The 18,340-nt window shown below is 38.5% G+C and overlaps 1 protein-coding gene across 1 annotated transcript; it reads left to right on the forward strand.

Moving 5' to 3' along the window:
- Nucleotides 1-11,317: 11,317 nt before the first annotated feature.
- On the forward strand, nt 11,318-16,620 carry si:ch73-390b10.2 (Golgi pH regulator). Its single transcript, XM_057336030.1, has 14 exons — nt 11,318-11,486; nt 11,907-11,966; nt 12,078-12,181; nt 12,268-12,374; nt 12,468-12,569; nt 12,885-13,005; nt 13,215-13,295; nt 13,484-13,593; nt 13,918-14,006; nt 14,212-14,304; nt 14,395-14,490; nt 15,661-15,750; nt 15,955-16,020; nt 16,128-16,620. The coding sequence occupies exons 1-14, from the start codon at nt 11,445-11,447 to the stop codon at nt 16,332-16,334; spliced, it is 1,368 nt and encodes a 455-aa protein (XP_057192013.1). The 5' UTR covers nt 11,318-11,444; the 3' UTR covers nt 16,335-16,620.
- The last annotated feature ends 1,720 nt before the right edge of the window (nt 16,621-18,340 follow it).

Consider the following 18,340-nt stretch of genomic DNA (forward strand, 5'->3'; position numbering starts at 1 on the left):
TTTACGTTATTTTGAAGAGTTTATCTGTTCTTTCAATAATTTAAAACTAGCAAATGTTCTTTGTGTGAATGATGTTATTTTCAGAAGGGTTATGCTTATTTTCTATAAAATGAATAATGCTGTCTTTAAATTATTCTTCGTTCAAACATTTATTTGTGTTTAAATAGAACTGTCTCAAGCCAAGCAGTCAAACTTTTGTTTGTCACATACCTATTGGCACACAATATAAAAACTCAGTTAAGAATATAAAGTCATGATTCATACTCACAAAATTATGAATTCTTATTATCATGTATATTTTTCATAATCCACCAGGTAAAATGTAGAATAAAATAAAATACAGTTAAAATTAAATCATTATTAATTTTGTAAGTGTGAATCATGACTTTTATGTATTAAGTAACTGAACAGGCACGGAAATAAGGTGATGGAAGTGCATACAATTTTGACATACACTTTGGTATGGAGCAAAAGGCAAACATTTTTTGTATGGGTCAGGGTTTGCACAGACAGAAAAAAAATATATATAAAAAAAACCCCTCTATTCCCATAAACAGCCAGGGCTAAAACATGAGCTGCCGGTAAACTAGACATCCCAACACAAGACAACTGACACAAGATATAAGGAACAAAGGAAGATAAGGGAAAGCAGGTGCAGGGCATGAACTAATCATTTTATGATTAACAAACAAACAAGGCGGGCTCAAGAAACCTGCTGGAGAGCACATTGTACACAGAAAATATTAATAAACAAAGTCTGTGTGCTTTGTTTACACTGAACCAAGAGACATGAGTATAGATCTCAACACCATACTAGAACGCCAACAAACATGACAACTCATGGAGCACAGAGTCAAGATTCCAACCGAATGGCAAACCAATCTAGAAGAATCCAGACTCCATGCTCCCACATAGAACATAACAAAACATAGAAAAGCACTGTGAGAGATGTCATGGTCCTGTCAGCCCTGCAGTGTCTAGTCTCTTGTGACAGGTTTGTGGGAATATCGTGTCTTGAGTCTTAGAGCATGATGGTTGGATCCTGACTCTTAGACTTCTATTGGGTTTTGTCCTTGTTGTCAGGATCTGGACTCCTGGGTCTTGTCTGATTGTGTGCACAATGCACATGGCATGTTTCACATGTTTTATCTCTGAATAGAATAGTCTAGTGTGATCATGTCAAAAACAATAATCATTCAAAAGGCGATAAGAACATCCAACCATCTAAAAAAAACATTTCTCAGTAATAGTTTCATTCTTTTTGTTTGTTGATCAGCGTGGATAAATTTGAGTTGTGCTCTGCTTTGCTCTAAACCAGAGGAAGCATTAGAGAAATCGCTCAACATCATTCCTAATCGCTCAACATCTGGAGGAGAGTGAGAGACACATAGATGGGCAAAGGTTAAGTTATATGGCTTAAAACGAGATGAGTGCTTGGTCTAAACCATCACAAGGAGTTGAACAGTTCTGAGCAGAAAACCTTTAACCCCATAATCTTCCAGATAAACGTCAGCAAATCTCTTCCTGGTGCTGAATTATGTTTGCTGGTCAGTCAGTGTTTGATTCTTTTGTTCATTTTGTTTTCACCTGATGTACTTGTTTATAATCAAATGTCCTCTGGATCAATATTCTGGCATATCGTCGCTGTCGGGCGGAAACCTCATATGTCCAAATTTGGTCAATTTCATATTTTTTCACAAATCAATGCTATTGGTCAGTCCCCGTGTGGGTCTGTTATTTTTACAAATTATTAAACAATCTAAAGTGTTGAAAATAGCTTGAGAGCAAATCTCTTAACTCCATTGGACACTTCAACTGTCTGAGAAGTCTCGTAACTCCACCTCTTCTTCACTCCGCGGGAGCTTCTCGGCATTACGTCTCCTGATTTAAAGTTTTTTAGACAATAACGAGTGAAAATAGTTAGGTTAGATACATTTGAGTAGGTCTGTTTTGTTAAAAATAGATAGCTGTAATGCTTCGGTGCAGAAGGAAGTCCGTGAGCCACGAAGGTAATTTTGCGAGCAGATTCTGCTAATTTCCGCCTATTAGACAGCCTAGTCAGCTCATTGTTTTTTGTATTACATCACTTATAGTTCTTAAACTTTTAAAATAGAGTTTAGGAAGATGTATGTAGCCACAGTCGTTAGCTTTGGTTAACTATTGAAGCCTTTTCTCTTGTCAAGAGGCTCAACGCAACCGCCGACTTTATTTGCGTGCAGTTTAATTTCCGCCTATATTAGACAGCCTGTTTAACGTTTTATTTTGGTATTGCATCACTCATAGCTCTAATGTTTAAAATAGAGTTTAGGAAGATGTATGTAACCACAATCATTAGCTTTCATTAGCTCTTAAAGCCTCGTCTCTTGTCAAAAGGCTCAACGCGACCGCAGACTTTGATGAACACTGCTGGCAGCAGCGACGTCTGTGTCCGTACCATTCTTCTCAATGACAGCGTAATCTCGTATCTCCCTGCTCCCAAGTTATAAACCTTGTATCTCCGATTAAACATGGTTTTGGGGAAGTGTTGTGTTAATGTTGGTACACAACAGTATATGATATCAATAAAAGGTATAATACCAACTTTAACGATACAATGTTTAATAACTCCAAAAATATGCAGTTTTTTTAACTTCCTGAAAAATAATGGTTTTGGAGATACGAGGATTCTGCCCGACAGCGACGATATGTAAAAATTGAATGGTTACTTTGTCAGCCCAACCTGTGGGCGCTTCTGTGTTCAGTGAATTTATAGAATACATTCATTGGTCACATGCAGCAATTATATTTATTTATTTGATATAAATTAGAAATAATAAGACAATGTGAAAATGTTTCACACTTTATGTATATCCACACATCTGGGATAATAGGCTATAATGTATGCCCATAATATCATGACTGCAAGTGTGCAACTGGTTTTACAGCTCAATGCAACAAAAAGTAGGACAAACCAAGGAGTTTTCCAAAAACCTTCTTGTATGTGAAATGACTTCTTTGACATACATTTAGGATCTGCTGTTGCTAGTTCAAATGACACAAGTAAGCCCCAGTTCACATTGGAACATCACATAGTATGAACTGAAATGGATTGGGCTGTTTCTGAAAAAGGTACTTACGTTACCGCATGACAGAAAAGAAAAAGGGAGAAAGAGATCACAATTTGCACTGAGAAAACACTACAAGCTTAGAGTTGTTCAGTGGTTAGTTACTGTGGTGAAATGATACAAAACATGCCAGTGTCCCTGTGTTGTTCTGGTCTTATCTGTATATGACCATTCTTTCAACATTCAATTAGATTTAAAGACCATAAATAACTGTTGTAAGCAATTAACTTTTTCCACCTCGAAATAAATAAACAATGCAATTAATTTAAAACCATCAGGAGTGACATCTAAAGTCATTCAACAGCAATGTGAAAGACTGATGACACGACACATGGTAATTCGAGGTTATCACATAAAAAGGCTTTTTTTCTAATCACTTTTTCTAAATACATGTACAAATATTACTATTGCATTGCTTAAAAGTAAATATTAACTTGTTTTCTTTGCAGTATTTGAGGTCTGAAAAAATACAGAGCATCTTTTGTGTCAGTTTGGCCTGTTTCTCCAGTTTTTACTTTCTGCAAATAAATGCAAATAAAAGCAATATTTTTATTTGAAAGTTGGTAGACATATTGTTAGAAGCTCACAAAATTAAACAAAATGATAATTTTACCCAAACACATACTGTACCTATAAATAGTATAATTTTAAATAAAAAAACTGATTTTGAAATGGTCTTTTTGCCACGGCTGTATTTAGTGAAAGGTTCCTAAAAGAACCGTTTCTTTCTTGCATGTTTATAGTCAGTAGAATTATAAGCATCTTTTCACTAAAAAGAACCCTTTAAGCACGATTCATTGGATGTTAGAGGTTTGTTACGGAACCAAACAGCCAAAAATAGTTCTTCTATGGCATTGTGTCGCACATTGGGTGTTTGAAAGTCATTAACATTAGACTGTGTTAGAAAAAAACGTAAAATCTTGGCTTAATTGAAGCTTTAATTTTAAGTATTAATGTAAGATTATGCTATTAATCATTAAACAATGATTTGCTTAGATGCTCTCTAGGTGCTCTTTATCATGATTTAATAAAGTGTATATTTCATTGCATAAATGTCATTAATACATCTGTGTGACAATACTTCCTGGGGCCATTGTAAGATTATAATTCAGGATTCTCTGTGGCACTATTAAATTGGTGTAGTTTTGTGACATTTTACACAAGCCCCAAAAGTGTGTTTTTATGCTCAGTCATGATCATGTCTGGATTCACAGCAGCATTTTATTAGCTGTTTCAGAGCTTCTGGTTGAAATACATCATGTGCTTTGAATCTAATAATTAAAGGGATGTAGTGGGTGATAATGACACAAGGGTGTTTTGGAATCTACTCTGAATTCTCTCACCTAAAGTGTCTTTCTGACACCCTTTATTTCTAACACCCCAGTGCTCTCTCTCGCTCTCGCTCTCTCTCTCTCTCTCTCACTCACACACACACACACACACACACACGCACGCACGCACGCACGCACGCACGCACGCACGCACGCACGCACACACACACACACACGTGTGCGCAAGCATGCAGGCACCTCTAATTCATTCAGCACATCTGCTTCTGCCATTATGCGTTATGATGTGTTATGACATGAATGCATGGCTAGGCAATGTTATAACATTGAGGTTTGGTTCTGTAATTGCACCAAATATGATGCAACCTTTGTAAAACATCATAAAAAAGCCCAACCACCGGGAGCTCCCTGCCCCTCCTGCATCCTCCACTAGTTATGGCGTTGTTGTCTGTTAAAGTTATGGTTCTGCAGAAAAAGTGTTTTTGCATTTAAATTTACATTTAATCATTCTGAGTTGTTTTAATGCAAAGTGACTAACAAATGTGGAAAACAAAACCATACGCAATTTGTCAAAGGCTGTAAGGAGAAAAGTCTAGAAAAGAAAGTAAAACTAAAAATTCTGCAGTGATGCATTAATGGTATATTAAATGTCAGAAGTAAAATACAGCGAAGACATTAGTCTTGTGTTAGTACCATGCACCATGACATAGAAGAATGGTTTTTGGTTCCCTAAAGATGCTGTTAGTCACTGGTTCTTATACCTATTTTTCCATGCACCTTTTTCTGTGACAGAAAGATTGTGTGTAAATCAACAATATCAATGTCAAGTATCACAACTTGCAATTCAAATCCAGCACCAACCTCTGCCTCGGGCCACCAATAACAATCACCTACTGTAGATCAAATTATAAAAGTAATAACAGAAAAACAGTAATTCTAATTTAGATCTCCATTGAAACCACACAGTCTACACTTTAATACTTTGCTTACCAGGACTCAGTCTTGTCTACGCTATATTATCTTCCCCCAGAAAGCAGCAGCTGCTTGTATAAACCTTATAAACTCCTTGTGGCATCTTAAAGAATTTACAAGACCCATTTGGCTTTCCAATTACCACAAACAAGCAGATCGAAATGTCTCCTCCTCCTTTTGCACTGCCTGAGGGATAGAGACCAAGTGTAGGTTTCTCCACCCACCCGGCATTGATGAAGCTCTGATGTGTCAGCCCCCGGGACTGTTTTATTTTTGTGACGTGTAAAACAATAGCAGACCTTTCAACACACACACACTCTCTCTCTATCTATAGCCCAATCGCTGTCTGTTTGGTGTAGCTGTTTGACAGATTGTAATGGTGTTCTCTGCCTCAACATGTCCTCCTTCACACTCCATGTACTGCAGCTGTACAGCATACCTGCACCTCGGTCGGAATATTTTTTAAAGAAAAGAAAGATATAAAGAGTTTATTTGCAAAACAGATAAATCCATTTTTAAAATGTTCAATAATCACGTTTTATTGTGTTAGATAGCTGTATTTTTTTGGTTAGTATTACTTAATCAAAACAACCCAACTGCAGTTTAATTGATATTACTTATAATAATAATAACAGTAATAATAATAATAACAATAAACTATTTTCTGAAAATTGTTAAAAACAGAGTTATCTGTTTTTGTAAACTAACTCTTCACATATGAATCAGTTTTAAGGAAAAATGTTGCTTACTGATAAAATGTTTATAAAAGGTGCTGAATTAAAGGTGCTGAGTGTGATTTTTAGGACGATCTATTGACAGAAATGCAATATAATATTCATGTGTTCAGAGGTGTATAAGGACCTCACATAATGAAACGTTATGTTTTTATTACCTTAGCTATTTCTATCTTCATTCAGTGCAGGTCCCCTTACATGGAATTCCCCATATTGTTTCTACAGTAGCCCTAAACGGTCAAACTGCTCTACAGAGCGCGTTTTATAAATATGTTATCTGCTTTGGCAAAGAAGTGAAAATGTAACGACATCTTAGTCCTGTGTCAGCTACCGTAGCACTTTGAAAGGTGAAAATTAGCTGTTGGTTACAATTCACAACTTCACCGCTAGGTGCCGCTAAAATCTCCACATTGCTTCTTTAAGGCAGACTCAGAAATAGAGGGTGGTTTAGTTATTTTCCCACTGTAAGTTTTTCAATGCTTATTATCTTCGTAAATGAGCAGCACTAGCAATATAAAAAAGACACAGATGCTTATTAAATATTTACAGAGTCACATATGAATATCTATTAATTGTATAATAGCTGCAATAAACCGTGTTCCCACCAAGAAATATAATTTAGTAGCTTGACTCTGGATGCATTTCATGCATCTATATATCACTTTTACAACTGCTTTAAATGGTTCATATTTATAATCTGTTTTAGCATTTTGAATAACTTTTTAATTACCGTTGGTCATCCTTAATGTTAGTCTGTGGGTTTTGCAAATATTTATTCAATGAAAAGTATTTCAAAGAGCTTTTCAACCTTGACAACACAGTGTTAAATAAATTTAACGGTGTTTTTTTCACAGTAAAAGTATAGCAGTTTATATAGATACAAGGTTTCTTTCCAACACCAAAGATTTATTTGCGCTGCTAAAATGTTTAAATCAACAATTTTTGATTACAATTTTTTTGTGTAAACCATACTGTCACGGTCCTGCCTTCTTGTTAATGAATTTCTAGTCGTGTTGCAGGATCGGGACAGAGCCCTTTTTATGTGAGAAAGCCATGGGTTGTTTATGTTTTCACATCTCATGTGCTTTCTCGTGTCTTGTCATTGGCCCCGCCCCTCTCGTTTCATGTATTGCTTCCCTGCCGTGTCTTATGTTTCCCACCTGCCCTCGTTGATTATCCTTCGTTTGTCTTCCCTATAAAATTCCCTCATGTCCATTGTCTCGTTGCTCGTGCATTGCGTTCTACGTACTATGTAGCCCATGTTCGCTGTGTTCCTGTGATCCTGTTTGCTGTTTAATAACCCAGTCAAGTCTAAGTAAGTGTGTAGTCTAGTCCAGTTAGTAGTGTCAAGTGTTGTCAGTTTAGTCCAGTCCAGTTTATTTTTTCCTGTCAAAGTTTGTGTATTATTTATTCTGTTAGTGTTGTTTTATCCCCTTGTGGATCTTTGTTTTGTGTTTTGTTTATTTAAATAAAGTCTGTCTTGTTAACCCCTGGAACCCCGCCTGCCTGCAATTGGGTTCTTCCGCCACGCCAGCCGTGACAGAATGCACGAGCCCTCTACCAAAACCAGTAGGCAGCTAGGCGTGGAGTCGGACGAGGCGTTTAGGAGCCGCCAGGCTCACGTCCTGTTCGGCTTCCGCCAGAGAGCGACCCCCGTGAAGGACTTTGCCATGGACTTCCTCTCCACCGCGCACTACTCGGGGTTCACCGAGGCAGAGTTGAAGGTAATCTTCAACAGCTGCCTCGATGAACCCTTCGAGCCAGCAGAGATGCGCCGGTTGAGACCCCTGGGCTTCGTGGAACGTCCACGGCGGAGTCTCTCACGGGGCTGGCGGATATCCCCAAGGACAGTCCCTTGCAGGTCGGGGTTTTGGGTGTTGCCACGCTGTCCGCCCCACCCCCTGCAGCCCCGCCTTCAGCCAGCCTCGGTGGCAAGCGGGGGAGACTTGAGTCTTGGGGGTCCTCGTCGGAGGCCTCCAACCCCGAGACAGCCGTGCCCTTCACCTTCTTCCTTCAGCCGACCACCAGATGGGTGGCTCGGCTGAAGAAGAAGAGGCAATGGAGGGGGGTGCGGGATCCGGCCCAATCTGTGTCCAGTCCGGTGCAGCCGGCGTCCCAGCCGGCATCCAGTTCAGTGTCCAGTCCGGTGTCCAATCCGGTGCAGCCGGTGCCCAGTCCGGTGTCCAGTCCGGTGCAGCCGGTGATCCAGCCGGCGTCCAGTCCGGTGCAGCTGGCGTCCCAGCCGGTGCAGCAGCCGGCCTTCCAGCCGGCCTTCCAGCCGGCGTCAAGCCCTGTCCGGTCGGCGTCTAGCTCGGCCCAGCCGGCCTTCCAGCCGGCGTCTCAGCCTGCAGTCTGCCCGGTCCCTAGCCGGGTCCGGCCGACAGCCAAGTCGGCCGCCACCAAGTCTCCGGGGACTCCAACCATGAGAGCGCCCCCGGGGACTAAGACTATCTCCCCTAAGACTGTTCCACCCTGTCCTAACCCATTTGGACTTCCCCCTTGAACTCTTTTGTTCCACCCCCCCCTCCCATGTTTGTTGTTTTTGTTGTCTCACCCCAGCCCGCTGTCATTTTATCATGTTTACCCTTAGTTATGTTTTCTATGTTTGTCTGGTTCTTGTCACTGTCCCAGTCCGTCATGTCTTGTTAGTCGACCCCTTGGTGAACACCTGGGTCCTGCCTTCTTGTTCATGAATTTCTAGTCGTGTGGCAGGATCGGGACAGAGCCCTTAGGTTTTATGTGAGAAAGCCATGGGTTGTTTGTTTTCACATCTCATGTGCTTTCTCGTGTCTTGTCATTGGCCCCGCCCCTCTCGTTTCATGTATTACTTCCCTGCTGTGTCTTATGTTTCCCACCTGCCCTCGTTGATTATCTTTCGTTTGTCTTCCCTATAAAATGCCCTTTGTCTATTGTCTCGTTGCTCGTGCATTGCGTTCTACGTACTCTATGTAGCCCATGTTCGCTGTGTTCCTGTGATCCTGTTTGCTGTTTCTGTCAAAGTTCGAGTATTATTTATTCTGTTAGTGTTGTTTTATCCCCTTGTGGATCTTTGTTTTGTGTTTTGTTTATTTAAATAAAGTCTGTCTTGTTAACCCCTGCAACCCCGCCTGCCTGCAATTGGGTTCTTCCGCCACGCCAGCCGTGACACATACACTTTAAAAAATAGGTCATATTCAAGCTGGGGTGCCATAAAAAACATAATAAAATGTACATGTTGTTCATGTGATTGTTCATTCGAATTTAAATTAATGTAAATTTACATTCTATGTCTATATATTCACATTTTTAACTGCATTTTAAAAACATGTAAAAATTCTGTACAATATAACAGTAATCTTAATAAAAAGAGACATCCATAAGTTCATTTGTTTTAAGCAACTACAACGTAAACAAACACAGTAACATTGGCTCAACCTGTGAAGTGAGTTTGCATGAGGACCGGAAGCAGAAAGAATGTTCACTTCCCCTTAAAATAAATGTAAATAATCATGAACCAGAAAGCAAATAATGAGTGTGCAATGTACAGTATTTGCATAGGTTTAATGTGTTTAGTAATGACAGTGAATAATTATAAAACTGACCACGGCTAAATGTTAAATCTGACATGTTCTAAATTATGCACTAGACTTGTGTGTTTTGAGTGCACCAGTATGGAGGTCCCTTTAAGGAGAGTGGCGAGGGCCCATGTGGGACAGGCTTAATTTAGCTCTCACAGAAGAGGATTCTGACACAGATTGTCTGTGACAGCTGTTTCCTCCCACGCATACTGTACACAAACATGTTTCCAGACTCTCCCTTTCATTCTCTCCCTCATACGCACACATACACAGACCCTTGAAAGATGAAAAGCATTTGATGATTAACGTGAAGTGAAAATTAAAAAAAGAGGGGTTCGTTAAAATTCCTTGGAGAACCGTCAAAGATGATCCACTGCTAGATGAGACAGCAGATGGGAAAACTAACAATCATCATCATATTTGCTTTACAGAAATTTTGAATTTGATTAATCAACATATGTTGTATACTATATAAAAAACTGTTTATGTGTGTGAATAATGTGTGTGCGTTTAGCTCGCTCATAATTCATTTCCTACTTAATAGTCCCCAAAGCTCATCCGAAACACTTTATCGCTTCCAGTCTTCATAGTCTCAGCTGTCTGTTCTTCCCCATCCAGCAACCCCCCAATCCTACACTCGTATATAAATAAATTAGCCAGTGATTTAGAAAACTCTCTGTCAACTCAAATTGTCTGTTGAGAGGGCTGTGGGACACCTGAGCATCTGTTTCAATTCACACCTCAGCCCTATGAGACAACACTCGAGGGGCTGTGATGAAAAAAGCCTTCAGTGGTGTTTTGTGAAGTCTTGGGTCTATGCTGTTTTTCTCAGGATGAGTGCTTGCGCATGACGAGTGATGAGGCAGTGGCTCTCCAGTGGACCCCTGACTGAGTCAGCACCTGAATCTTGGGTCAATCCTAATTATGTTACTAAAATGGTTTGGTAGCATTTACACGATACATTACAATTTACAACATTTACAACAAAAAAATACGTAATAAAGAGAAGTGTTCATTTCAGGGCAAAGATGTAGCCCAGTTGTGTTGTGTTCACAATGGTTTTGGTTGACCTGCATTATGTCCCCTGTATTTTTCTCTATGTTTTTTTTTTTGTGTGTGATTTCTACGTGTAATCAGTTATGCTGCTCAACTTTTTATTTGTACTATATGTTTTTTATATAACAGTACATGCTAAATGGAAAGTGTAGTCATTGCTATGCCACAGGGACTGATGTGTGGTGGCAGCTAACGCAGGATGAGATTTAGCTAAGAACATTCTCCGTCACTTCAGTCCAATGAGACTTTGTATGTTAATAATGAAACACACAACCCCTGCCCTAAATCACACATAACAGCACTTTCCCCATTCAGTAGCAAGGTTTTATAGAGCTAAGAAAAAGATGGATTGTAAAAGCATATCATTTTCTTGTTCTGTATGCACAGTGATGCAGTGTTGTTTGGACATGATTCTATTCTATTCTATTCTATTCTATTCTATTCTATTCTATTCTATTCTATTCTATTCTATTCTATTCTATTCTTAGCAGGCTGACTGAACGATTGTGTGTTTGTCTGTTTGGTACACGTCTTTCTTGTGATGATATCGCCCTCCAGTGGCAAGAGTAGTGGCACTGTTGTCGACGACATCGCCGTGCGCCGGAAGCGCTTTCTGTCCTGCGCAATGGCGTCATCACACTGACAGTTCTTCAGTGTATTAAAATGTTAAACACAATGAGTTGAGATTACACGTCTTATTCTTTATATCAACAACATACTGTAATCGGCGACATGTCTTTCCTCGTAGATTCAGCGATTATGTTCACATCTCAGGTGAGTGCTGCTCTTGCCACATCAGTCTCTTTTCTAAAATGATTAATTTAACTTACATGCAGAATGACATGAACAACACTAACATAAGTTAAATGCTACATTTGTGCCATTACAATGAGTAATACGTTACCTTTTTTCTTTACATCCTTTAGAGGAAAGCAAAACAACGTGCACGAGCCCCCTTTTTATTATTAAAAGGACATTCGTTTACATAAACGTAATATATATGATTATTATTATTTCCGGCTGTGATGGGATTGACAGTATGCGAATTTTTACTAGAGTCATGACTAGTGTTGCCATAAATCTGAGTGAGTGTCAGTTGTCACTTTTGGTCTTTTTTTTCAATTCCATGTCACGCTTTACTAGAGGAGGACATCAAGTTTTGAGTGCTTTATGTGAAATGGTTTCTATCCACAGGTGCTGTTTTTCGGTTTCGGGTGGCTCTTTTTCATGAGGCAGTTGTTTAAAGATTATGAGGTAACGTTATCATGCATTATGAGAGTTTGAGGGTAGATTTGGTTACGTTTGCTCTGTCCGTTCAGATTCAGAATCTCGCTTACATGAGATCTTGTTTTAATTTCTCAACAGGTTCGACAGTATGTTGTTCAGGTGGTGTTCTCCGTCACGTTCGCCTTTTCATGCACTATGTTTGAGCTCATTATCTTTGAGATCCTTGGTGTATTAAGCAGCACGTAAGTATATCAGTCACTGTATAAATGCGTTGTTTATGACAACTGTAGATCAGATGCTTTCAGTCACTTGATGTTTGTCTCCGCAGGTCCAGGTATTTCCATTGGAAGCTGAATTTGTATGTGATATTGCTAGTTCTGATATTTGTGGTGCCTTTCTACATTGGCTACTTTGTAGTCAGTAATATACGTTTGTGTAAGTCGCCTATTCTGTTTCTGTAGTGTCTTAATACACCTTCTCAGTGTTTTATGGAGCGTTTACATCACGTTGCTTTGTTCTCTCTTACAGTTCAGCGACAAAGGCTGCTTTTCTCATGTGTGGTCTGGTTCACGTTTATGTATTTCTTCTGGAAACTGGGAGATCCTTTCCCTATACTCAGCCCAAAACATGGTAAGAAAACAGCATTGGTTTTACTTTTTAAGTAAACATAAAATACGATTTCCAACCTATTTCACTTTTTTTTATGGAGACTGTAATATTCAATTATGCTATATTACGCTATTTTGAAATTGTGTGAGTTAACGAATTATGAGGGATTTGTGATGTCAGCTAAATTTGAACGTCGTTTCAGAGGCGGAGCAATTTAAGTGAATAATTGCAAACTTTTTTTATTTTACACTTTGTTTTTAAAGCTTTTTTCTAAACGCTTTTAACTTTTAAACGTTGCAGTCAAATATACAGATGTGTATCTCTCTGTCTCCTTAGGCATTCTGTCTATAGAGCAGTTGATCAGTCGTGTAGGGGTCATTGGGGTCACACTAATGGCTTTACTGTCTGGCTTTGGTGCTGTGAACTGTCCTTATACCTACATGTCATATTTTTTAAGGTAACATTGCTCTCAGACAGAAAAAAATTAAAACACAATTAAATGTGCTGTTTGAATGCATATTATGAGTGTATGTTCAATTTCCAATTCAATTATACTTTTATAGCGCGGTTTTCAATTTTGCATTGTTGCAAAGCAGCTTTACACACAGTTAGGCAGTGGGAAATACTATGTAAAATACTTAATATTTGTTTGTTTTAATTTCTCAGAAATGTGACCGACAGTGATATCCTGGCCTTGGAAAGAAGGCTGCTCCAGACCATGGACATGATCGTCAGTAAAAAGAAAAGGTAAGATCTGCATTTTCTTTTTCTGAACTATACTGTAGTATTATTTACTGATTTGTTAATGTTAAAAAAAAGTTATATCTTTCTAGTAGCAACTTCTTATGTGTGGTGTACAAAATATAGCTTTGCAGCACCTATAAAGAATATTTGACATGATACTGCACTCCACACACACTAATGTCTCTTTGTAGGATGGCCATGACAAGAAGGCAGATGTACCAGCGTGGCGAGGAGCAGAATAAACAGACGGGATTCTGGGGGATGATCAAGAGCGTCACCTCCTCACCATCAGGCAGTGAAAGTATCCTTAACCATAAGCTTAATGCAAAGTGCTTGACTAATAATACAGGTCCTGGGCTAGTAAAACGAGACCCTTTTGATCACAGTTAGGAGTGACCCAGAAACTGTAGGATTACCAGGATCACATTTCATCGCCACTGTCTTAATGATCGGAGCAAAACACTTAACCTCAGTCTGCTCCTGTGGGACTGTCTAACCATTTAAGTTGAAAAGCTTGAACTAAATGGCAACTAACTGAGTGCATGTGTAATGAGTGCATGTGCTTTTTAAGTAGAATGGTAAACCTGGATCTCATGAGTGATTTTTCTTAAGTGTGGCACCGCAGACCTGTCTTTGATCCAGCAGGAAGTAGATGCCCTTGAGGAACTTAGTAGACAACTGTTCCTGGAGACAGTGGACCTGCAGGCTACCAAGGTAGTGTGCTTTTCTTGAATATTGAAATTCAATGTATACATTTTCTAAACATAGATAAAATCATTCAATCATGGACATTGCAGTTAGTATTGTTTGTTTCTTGTTATATGAAGAAATTGTTCTTAAAAAGGTGCAGAAACCCTTTATATTAATAAAGATACATCAAAAGCATTTCACAAATGGTCTTATAACTCTGTGTCCCCAGGAACGGATAGAATATTCGAAAACATTTCAAGGGAAGTACTTTAACTTTTTAGGGTACTTCTTCTCCATCTATTGTGTGTGGAAAATATTTATGGTAAGAATGTTTTTTATTAATTTTTTCATGTTTTCAAACAGTGTGTAGTGAACTATATAATGTCCTAAAATGAAATGTTTATCCACTTAGGCCACGATAAACATAGTGTTTGACCGTGTGGGAAAGACTGACCCAGTGACGAGAGGAATTGAGATCACTGTCAACTATCTGGGAATTCAGTTTGATGTACGTTCTACAGACCTAAGCTACTGTTAACATTTTATATATATTTCGTTAAATGTTTATGCATTTACAAATGTGCTAGCCTAAACATATTTGAGATTTAGCCTGCTGTGCTGGGCCTAAATTGCCTTTTTGCTTTACTCTTTCTGTTCTCAACTTTTCTGTGTACTCTTCATTCGACTTATATTATCAAGTATTGAATATGAAAGGTCAGTTCATCCATAAATTTACATTTTGTTATAATCTAATTATAATTGAATTTTGTTATAATTTAATATAACAATTGCCTCCTCATGTTGACCCCTTTTTAGAACACAACAGGAACATGTGGTAAAGAATGTTTATTCTGCTCTCTTTCATAAAACGATAATGGACGGGGCTATTAAAAATTCTCCATAAAAGCCACAAAATTGTATTTAAAACAACTCACGTAGTATAGTCTGCAGTTAGTTTTCTGAAGTCACATGATGGTTCTGAAATTTAACTCATTATTCACAGAAAATCGATGGCTTGACCATAGTCACCATTTAGTTTCTTTGTACGGAGCTTGTACAACAATCTCTTACAAATAACTCTTGTAAAAAAATTTATAACATAAAAATTAAACTAATAATAAAATCATACTGGTTTCAGAACACACAAGGTCGATTAAAAGATGGATATTTTAATTGTTGGACAGAATGCTCAATTTCAACATCTAAGGAGTTTTCCCTGGACATTCTACTCTCCCCCTAGTAGCTAACAAGTGAAACGGCACATTATGTAAAACATTCCTGCATTATCACACAATTTGTCAGAACAATAATTTTAAATAAAAAATTTCAGATAATTTAATTTTCTTGCCCTGATCTCTAATCGGCACAATCCCCTAATAGACTTTATACTCATGACATAAGCAAGCCGTGATTGCGTGTGCTGTGTCAGCTGACATTTACTGCTTTTATTGGCAGTTAATGTTTCCCCAGCCTGTTAAAGTCTCTGTCAGCACAGCGCTCATAATGACGGTTTAATCTTTCCCCACGAGGAGCTAATGATTCAGCCTCTTAAACATGTAACATCTGCGTCCGGGTTCTCTCTCTCTCCTGATAAGAGCAAATGCTGCTCGTCCTCTCCTAATGGATAAAGCCTCTTAACCCATGTGCAGAGCTTCTCTAAACCTCTGTTTTCCCACAGGTGAAGTTCTGGTCTCAGCACATTTCCTTTATCCTGGTGGGAATCATCATAGTCACGTCCATACGAGGCCTTTTAATCACACTTACCAAGGTAATGAGGCATGAACACGCTTTTCTTTCTCAGTCAATCTTATCACTTCAACTGCCTCATTTTACACATGTTCGTGTAGGCGGGGATGAGATTATCCTGTCTGAACATCTGCGGCGTGCTTTGGCCGAATTCTTTTTCTGAGCTTTTATGGCATTTAAAGCACAAACTGTGCGGTTTGGGCTAATCTGTTAGTTTTGTTTACAGTTTTTCTATGCCATATCCAGCAGCAAGTCCTCCAATGTCATTGTGCTCGTCTTGGCACAGATCATGGTAAGACAACATTTAAAACAGACATAAATGTAATGGAAATTATTTCTTTTGAATCCATGCAATAAACAAAATGATGAGGGTGTGACATGTCCCACGTGTCCCTACAGGGAATGTATTTCGTCTCTTCCGTGCTCCTCATGCGTATGAGCATGCCTTTGGAGTACCGCACCATAGTGACAGAGGTACTGGGAGAACTCCAGTTTAACTTCTACCATCGCTGGTTTGACGTAATCTTCCTGGTCAGTGCCCTCTCCAGCATCCTCTTCCTCTACCTGGCCCATAAACAAGCACCCGAGAAGCACATGAACCTGTGACCTCATCAGCAGGGGCAGAACAGACTGAAGTGTCTTTCTTCTGTCTCTCATTTTAAAGGACTTCAATGCCCCCACCCTGTAATGAGCATTATTGGGTCTGTATTTCCTGAATCAGGAGGGGGCTAGAGACATTTATATGTTGATATGGGCCTTGGTTGAAATCAGTGATGCTGAATTTTGTTGTCTTTCAGTATATGGATTAACGTTAGTCATGAAGAGGAAATATGGTGTGTGTAATTTCTGTCTTTTTTATGGAATTACTAAACATAAAATATTCTGAATCAGATTATTGTCTGAATGGCTGTTTTATGTGTGTTTGGATTAAATGGTCATGAAATCTGTATTAACCATACACAAGAGATTCAATGTGAAATTCAACCAACAGCCTGATTTAACTTTATGGTCGAAAAAAGAAAAAACATCATCACACTGATCATTGATGGAATTCATTTCTTCCAAAACAGTTATATACGTGTACGTTTTTCACAAGATCTTAGGATGACCTGTTGGACTCTTGTTTTTCTCTCTTGAATGGCCTGTTAATTGTTAATTTCATTCCATATCTTTAATGATTCATATATTAATACTGTATTAAATGAGAGTCGTGCCAATCTTCTAACAAAGACTTGACAGAACAAATAGTACACGTGGTAAGGTATTTTGATTTGGGGTAGGCTACTGCAGAACATGTGCGTTGTTTTCTTTATGTAACAGACGAGTACATTTGATATAAGGACTGTAGGGGGCAGTGTCTACGCGCCATATCACTGCACGGCGTTTTAACAAGGAATGCTTTTGCAGAATTGAATGAAAATGCTTTTCAGGCATCCCCACTGTTTCTTAAAATGATAAAAATGGATTTCACAGAACCAAACCAAAGAGGTTTTACTCTTTACATTTACATGAAGTCATTAAACAGACGCTTTTATCCAAAGCGACGTACAAATGAAGAACGTCACAGGCGGTATAGAGTCCAGCAGAAAATGACAAAAACATTCTGAAAGAATAAATTATAAATCGTTATGCATCGCCTGAAAGCCCATAACTGCTTTTACATTTTCTCAAAGTGCCTGTTTTATTTAAATGACTCAAGCGGACGGTTTTTTAAGATAATCTTTTCAAATCCTTTGATGCATGACTTATTACATTTGTCAGGTCTTTAAAATCCATGTTTATTCATTCAAGGTGTGACGTTATATAGACGGTTTCATCAGACGCACGCGCCTAGCCAGAATTCAGTTATCTTCCCGTGTTTGATTATCGGTCTGGCTAGATGCTTTTTTTATATTAGTATACATTTATATCAATGTACACTGTAAACCCGAATGTTCAAAGAAATTAAACAGTTTAAGTAGTGTAAACTTAATTTTATATAAAAAAATTCCTAACTTAAATGTTTTGAGTTCCTGTAACTAATGCTTACTTTTGAGTTAGTTTAACTTAATTTCAACAAGTTAATTCAAGATGATTTGTTGAGAATGAAATTCAGTTCCCAGCATGCTTTGCGTGAGACTGCATTAGGAAAGTAAATTTTGAAATGAAGTGTTATTTTATGAGTTTTTAGAAAGGAAAAAGCCTTGTTAATGATGAATGTTAAATTATCTTGGATATTTAGAAGAGTTTGTTGTATTTTTGACTTTTGGGGTTACCATCGTTCAGAAGAGTGGTGCTTATGCTTAGGTTGTGGGAGGTGCAATAGCAGTCGTGTGTGTGTGTGTGTGTGCGTGCGTGCGTGCGTGCGTGCGTGTGCGTGCGTGTGTGTGTGTGTGTGTTTTGCATCAATCTCTGTGAGGGCTGTTTGTTAATTGTTGATGCAGCTGAACTGTTTAGGTTGTCTTAAGACCTTTCATTTATTTAGCTGTAAATAAAAAAAAGTTACTTTGCTAAATGTTCAAAATTAAAAGGAGTCAACAACAGTACAACAAACTCAAAACTGACTAGTTTTGCTTACTTAAAATTGTTCAAAATTAAAAGGAGTCAACAACAGTACAACAAACTCAAAACTT

Source organism: Triplophysa rosa, linkage group LG6, assembly GCF_024868665.1.
Source record: "Triplophysa rosa linkage group LG6, Trosa_1v2, whole genome shotgun sequence".
NCBI classification, from domain to species: Eukaryota; Metazoa; Chordata; class Actinopteri; order Cypriniformes; family Nemacheilidae; genus Triplophysa; species Triplophysa rosa.